Source organism: Chaetodon auriga, chromosome 5, assembly GCF_051107435.1.
Source record: "Chaetodon auriga isolate fChaAug3 chromosome 5, fChaAug3.hap1, whole genome shotgun sequence".
Lineage (NCBI taxonomy): Eukaryota > Metazoa > Chordata > Actinopteri > Chaetodontiformes > Chaetodontidae > Chaetodon > Chaetodon auriga.
Window position 1 is genome coordinate 2,332,205 of NC_135078.1, and position 6,569 is coordinate 2,338,773.

A 6,569-nucleotide genomic window follows, 5' to 3' on the forward strand; every position below is an offset into this window, starting at 1 on the left:
GATGGTTAAGCAGATCAAAAGAGGAAGTGGTTACATGTATGGCTCCACCACAGTGAACTGCGAGCCTGATACAGGAAATGCTGATCATCTGACAACATGAAGACAGTCAAAATGGAGGACATGGTGCAGTCTTGACACTGTAAGCAATACTTTACTAGTTTAATGCAGGTTTTCCAAAAGTTTTCAAGTTTGAAAAGTTTATGGAAGACTTACAGTGGATGTGTTATATTTTACAACAGATGCTTTTAAGTATGATTTCCTTCAAAAGTTGAAGAATGTACAGTGGAGAGAAATGTAACAACAAGCAAGTCACACAGTAAACAAAATGGCTTTCATTTCACACAGCATGGACTGAAACAGCGTTTTACATCGCTTAATCACTCGGCCAGAGATGCCTGAAACATATTTCATTTCATGCCAATGAAAAATGTTTGTTCTGTGTCAGCTTCAAAAATCTTTCATGATTATCAACATGTCAAACAAAGCTTATTAAAATCACTGTCTTCATAAAATCATCTCCTGATCTGAAATGAGCCTTTCCAGAAACATCTGATGCCTTTCCAAGACTTCTGCAAAGACAACTGTACAACAATATTAACTCAAAACTACGTATTGAAGATGTATTGTTTGAGAGAATGTCGTCTATAATTTGTAGCCCAGTCCAGATCTACTGATGTGGCAGAAGAGCGTCATGGCGAAACACATTCCCAAGACCTGTCAACAAACAACATTAAAAAAAGTTAGATTGAAGAACGCTACAGATAAACTTGTTCCCGGTGTTTGTCACTTAAAAGAGCACGGATACATCTTCATAGCTGCGAGCATATGGAAAAGCCTCAAGGGAGGGATTTTTTTGAATTTGAGCTGATTTGGGGAGACTATTAAAGCTGCATTCAATTATTTTTTTGGCCACTTGAAGGCACAACAAGCTGAAAATAGCATTTTCAATTGATTTGTGAGTTAATGAATGACGGACTGATCTCAGAGACACTTTTGTCACTGTTCAAAGATGCTCAGGCGAACGTGTCACCAAACAGTTGCCTCATCTGGAGTCACATTTTAGCTCTGGGTCTCCAACTCCTTAAAGAATATGTCCAGATCTTCAGCAGCTAAATACTCCACTGTGTTCACCAGCAAGTCGCTGCGTTTACCAGCTGGTCATTAACAATTGTCTGCTGTGTGGTGCTGGGCAGGTAGCAGTCACTCATTTTCTTTGATAACTTGAATTAACAGGCCTCCACTTCCTTATGTTCATTTTACAATACCCCCACAGCACAGTTCACGTGTTTAGAGAATGTTTTCCTTGCAGTTTGGTGGCGACTTTTAATTATTATGTTAATATGATAAATTGAATGACCATCAGTTTACCTCAACAATGCAGAGGACAATGACAGAAATCCCGGTGGTTAGGAAATTCTCCTCAAACAAGGTCTTCAATGTTGTCAAACAACCCTGCAAACAAAGAGCATAAAAGTTGAAATGAACTGCGACCAGCAGTCAAATGCAATAATAAGGCACCTACAGTATCTGGCATTTCATAAATATGTGACCCTGACCTTCACAGTATGTCAAAAAACAAGCCCGAATCCAAGCTGTTCACAGGGGCCACACTGTGCCTACCTTATCTCTGTACTTGGGTTCCGGGGTCTCACATTCGCTCTTGCAGCAAGATTTAGGCACTTTGTCTCCCCAGTCTGACTTGTTTCTGACACCACAGCAATCAAACTGGAACAAATCATTCAGAGAACAGACCGAGACACTTAGCTCTCAGCTTTTTTCAGCACACCGTTCACATCCGTAGTCACTGATGTGATGACCGTCTGTGAGCTGTCAGATGTCTCTGCTCTCATTCACTTACCTGCACCTGAACCAGATCCCAGTCACTCATCACTTCCGTCGAATTTCCAGTCTTTCCTTTTGCCTTTTCCAAGCCATTAATGAGATCTTCATTCACCCAATTAGCAATCTAAATAGTGATAGTGATAAATAGGTAAAATTGCAGATAAATACATATTTTTTATGCTTCATTTATGTGTGAGAACAAATGATGTGACCCTACCTCTCCCTCATACACAAGTAGCAAGCATGCTGCAGTCAGCTCCACTAGCATCAGCAAGAACAGTATCAGGAAGAACTGTCAACAGAGGACATTTCACAACAGTATTTTACTTTTCACTTTTTGAAACTCATTCACATTATGTGACAGCACCGCATAATATTTACAGAAATTAAATTCCGGCTCGTGTCAACTTGGATCTTACTCTCTTAGTTTTGTCCAACTTTCTTATCAATAATAATAACATTATACTCACTAAATTCATTCCTGAGACCTACAAACACAACAACCACTCAAAATACTGAAGGTCCAGTGGAGCAAGAAACACAAGCAATCAGATGATCACACAGATGGATTTGGAAGAGAAAACAAAATTATTTACCAAATGGTCTTGAGTTTGCAGACCAACTTCCTTCTTTGACTTTGCGTTCTTACTGTAGTTGCGCACACACACTTTGCTAACAGCTGCATACACTGTTGGTTTGTTTCACACCTGTTGATCTTCTGTTTATTTCCCTATTTATTGTTGCAATAATTTGAAGAAATCTCAATTGGCCTTTAGTTAATTCATTATTTTATTAGTGATAGAAACATGTAAAGCAGATTCAAAACAGAAGCATGATGCAGTGAGCTCCAAATGTTTCTTTCACTTTGAATTCACTTGGGGGATTTTGATGCATGGCTGTGAAGGCTTTGTGAAGACACTATGACTTAGTGGTGGTAAAAATGATACTCTGCATATTCTCTCAAGCCAACGTTTGAGAGAAACCAGCCATGCTTCGAAAAAAGCTCCAAAGGGTCAGTTCACCCAAGTTAACAATGTTTTACGAGTGGTATTTAGCCCAGCAAATATGTATTGGTTGTATTAGCATTGTTATACTAGTATTGTATTAGTACGTTTTGAGACGTCATCAAACAAACTCATAATAAAAAAAAAAATCTCAAGCGCAGTGTGTGTCTCCAGAAACAATTACACAGAGAAGAGATGGACATGGGACTTCTTTCTACAGAAAAAGTAGTCCTGTTAGACTCCAACCTCTTCTACACTAAGTCACCTTGGTTTGGCCTGCCTACTCACTATGGTGTGCAGTAGGCACATCACAATAATAAGAATCAGTGTGAATAACTGACTTATGAGAGACTTATTTATCATCTTGTGACACAGCGCCAGGTTGTGTTGAGATGACTGTACAGACAACGTCAAAGTTGCCTAAAACAGGGTCTTGAATAGCTGACCATGAGATGTTAGCAGATTGACTGGAACAATGACCGTGACATGCTCTGTGTGTGTGTGTGTGTGTGTGTGTGTGTGTGTGTGTGTGTGTGTGTGTGTGTGTGTGTCATACTGTCAGGAGGAGACAGCGGTTTTCCTTCAGAGCGCCAAGGAAACCCAGGAAGGACACACAAGTAATGACAATGCCGCTGATCAGCAGCATGTTGGCCAAGTTGAAGCTGGCCAACGTCGGGGTGAGCGCAGCTATCTTGAAGGTCACCATCATGTACACGCCGAAACCCAGCACGGCCACGCCACACATCTGATAGGAGAGAACCAACACTGTGGTCACCTCCTGCTACACGCCCTGCACACTCATCACAATAACATTCATTCAGCAGTTTCCTCACTGAGCAGCACCACCAGAGCAAGCAGTGGGTCAGTGCCTTGCTCAAGGGCATTCTTTTCCTGTCAGGTAATGTACTACATTTACTCAGGTACTGCTACATTTCAGTGGGAAATATTGTACTTGTTACTCATTACATTTATGTAACAGCTTTGGTTCCTAGTTACTGTACAGGCAATGTTGTTATACAACTCAACCAGCTGCTTCTTACACATGACTGCATCATAAATAAATAAATCCCTGAGTTTCCAGCTTTTAACTATCAACTTAGACTTTTTTTGACAGCGTACTTACTAGTTTTCACACACTCAACAACAGCTGGTGATATTCAGGTGTTCCAAATGTATTTGTCAAATCATAGTTCCTATGTTATTAGCTGAGCTATATTACAATTACACCCCTGACAACTGCAGAAGGAACCCCTGCTTAATAAAAATAACAACATATACCAGAATGACCTCTGAATATGATGCTGGATGATTGAGACATACATACAAAACAAAGGAAGTTGGCGGCACACATGGTGATCTTTAAACACTTGAGGCATCCTTGAGCCATTCTGTAAACGTCTGATCAGACCTGAAACAAGACACAAACAAACAAAATGTATTTTGGTCCATCGAATATGAATCCCAAAAGCCAAAGTAAATCTGATCTGCACTCAAAAGCAGCATATATATTTAGCCTTTTGTTTCAGCATGTCTGTCTTAGCTCACACTGCGGGGAAGAGATGCTGACACATCTCACTTCCTGTGTTTCCCCTCAGTTGACAAGCACAGGGTATGTGTCAAATCCATTTTATGTTTATTAAACATGACACAAATACAGTATAGTTGGTGTCGCTGATGACACCAAAGACCGTAATTTGTGTTGCTGATGACATCACAGGGGTTTGGTCTACCGTGGATTACCACAAGTTTCCCAAAATATAAAGTGAATACTTCTGGGGAAAAGCCCTTCACAACCTTTTACCAGAACATTTGTGTTTAAGACACTACTTTAATAAAAAACATCAAATTGTTGATCTATTTAGATCTGATCTTTGCTCTGAATGATTGATAAAGACACAACTATATATCATTTTGCTAATATTTGATCTGTTTTTAGGTGCTTAACATTACTAAACAACAGCTGCCATATTTTGTTTTTCAATTTTCAAATGACTATTTTTACGTAGTTGATATTTACGTCCATCTTAGTTTACTGATATGAGTCATTAATTAAATAGATAAATGTATGTATACTATAATTATATAGAATATATAATAAGTACTACATGATAAAAAGGACAGCGAAAGAGTATGTGAAACGTGATCTTTATAACACTCTAAAAGTTTAATCTTATTCAAACACTCAGAAGAGATGAATAAAGATGGAAAATAAAGTTTAGGTCTTACCTTTTTGGAGGAATAATTTGCTTGTCTCTCTTATAAGATTCGTGCTCAATGAACTTTGCCGTTGCTTCCACTTCCACTTCTGTGGCCCGTGCTGCGCTTCATGGGGTTTTCAGCACCTCCCTCTCACTTCCTCTATCTCAATATTAGCAACATGGAAAATCTGTGACTGAGAAAGTGCAGCGGGGAACAAACCAAAATAACAGCAACAAAGACAGAAGATGCATGTCTGTGACACACTGATGTATTTAGATACCATGTACATTCCAAGATAAAGCCCACTCTAAAACAGCCAAACTGTGCTGAAGAGCTGGGAGGTTAAAACATGTTGAATAATAATAATACAGCATATGAGCTGCCACAGGAGAATTTCATCAATATTAGTTTCTTGAAAAGGAAGATGTTGTGCTTCTGTTGTACTACTGTTGCATAGTTCAATAACAAGAGATTAAAGTGGGAACATTAACACAGATGAGAAAACTTTGTCGTGCTCCCCTGTTGACCGAACATTAAGTTTCAGTTTGAAATGAGAACCTGTTGGTGGACCACAGGGTGTGGTTTCCATTTCACAAGCAGACTGGGGTACTTGTGAAAATCAGCAGCTTAAAATATAGATAGAACAGCCTGTAAGAATAAGTATAAATTGATTTCCCTTTCTGTCAACTGTGCAATATAACAGAGTAACACGTACACACACACACACACACACACACACACACACACACACACACACAGAGCTATGAACCTGCAGTCACTAGAAAATCCTACTACTCAAATCTTCAAGCTGACGTTAATCTTCACTCACAGATCAGAAGCACCTCCAGATAGCAGCACCTTTGATATGAGCAGCCCAGGGGCCGAATGTTAAACTATGTGTACACACAAAAAGGATCTCACAGCTATGTGCCAGCTGACAGCTGGACATGTCTTGAGACGAGAACTACACCACTTCTCTGATGCAAATACTTATGATTAAGGCCAGGGTACATATTTGAGACATGTGAATGAATTGTTCATTGTGCTCTGGTTATAGGAACGTCCAGAGGAGCTCCTTTGAGGTCACAACTTTCCCCAGGTTAGAGCTGACAGCTGCAGCAGTTGTAGCAAGCACAGACATCCATGAGTACATCTGGACTAACTAAGATAGTTTTGGGGTACATCAACAATAAGGCATGTTGTTTCCACAAGCTATCCACTCTGAAAGGCTGGACGACATGTCAGCAGATGCCTTCATCAATGGTCTTCATTGTTTTCAGAGGAGCCATACCCCAGATATGGTGTGATCAAGAAAGTATCTTGTTTGAGCCAAAAACAAATTGAGTGAAGCTCTAATGAAATATAGGAAGAAAGCATGAAGTGTCTTGGTTGCAGTTTGGTTGACTGTGGAGGAACAGATGATCAACCAACCTCAAATAAACTCTTCATCAGTGGGAAACAGTGTCCCTAGGATGATACAACATGTTGGATAAAATCCTTACCTTATAGCATGTGGAGCTGCTG

At 39.7% G+C, this 6,569-nt stretch overlaps 1 protein-coding gene across 1 annotated transcript; it reads right to left on the reverse strand.

Annotated features, from left to right (window-relative positions):
- Positions 1–133: 133 nt before the first annotated feature.
- Positions 134–5,154, reverse strand: LOC143320909 (leukocyte surface antigen CD53). Its single transcript, XM_076730950.1, has 8 exons — positions 5,073–5,154; positions 4,171–4,254; positions 3,403–3,591; positions 2,060–2,134; positions 1,859–1,966; positions 1,621–1,725; positions 1,369–1,452; positions 134–714 (listed from the first exon to the last, which is right to left on the reverse strand). The coding sequence occupies exons 2-8, from the start codon at positions 4,231–4,233 to the stop codon at positions 643–645; spliced, it is 696 nt and encodes a 231-aa protein (XP_076587065.1). The 5' UTR covers positions 4,234–4,254; positions 5,073–5,154; the 3' UTR covers positions 134–642.
- Positions 5,155–6,569: the final 1,415 nt, after the last annotated feature.

Coding starts and splice junctions, on each gene's coding strand:
- LOC143320909 (XM_076730950.1), bottom strand. CDS start 4,233: ATGGCTCAAGGATGCCTCAAGTGTTTAAAGATCACCATGTGTGCCGCC. Junction 1,967..2,059: donor TACTTGTGTATGAGGGAGAG/GTAGGGTCACAT, acceptor ATCACTATTTAG/ATTGCTAATTGGGTGAATGA. Junction 1,453..1,620: donor AACCCAAGTACAGAGATAAG/GTAGGCACAGTG, acceptor CTTTGTTTGCAG/GGTTGTTTGACAACATTGAA.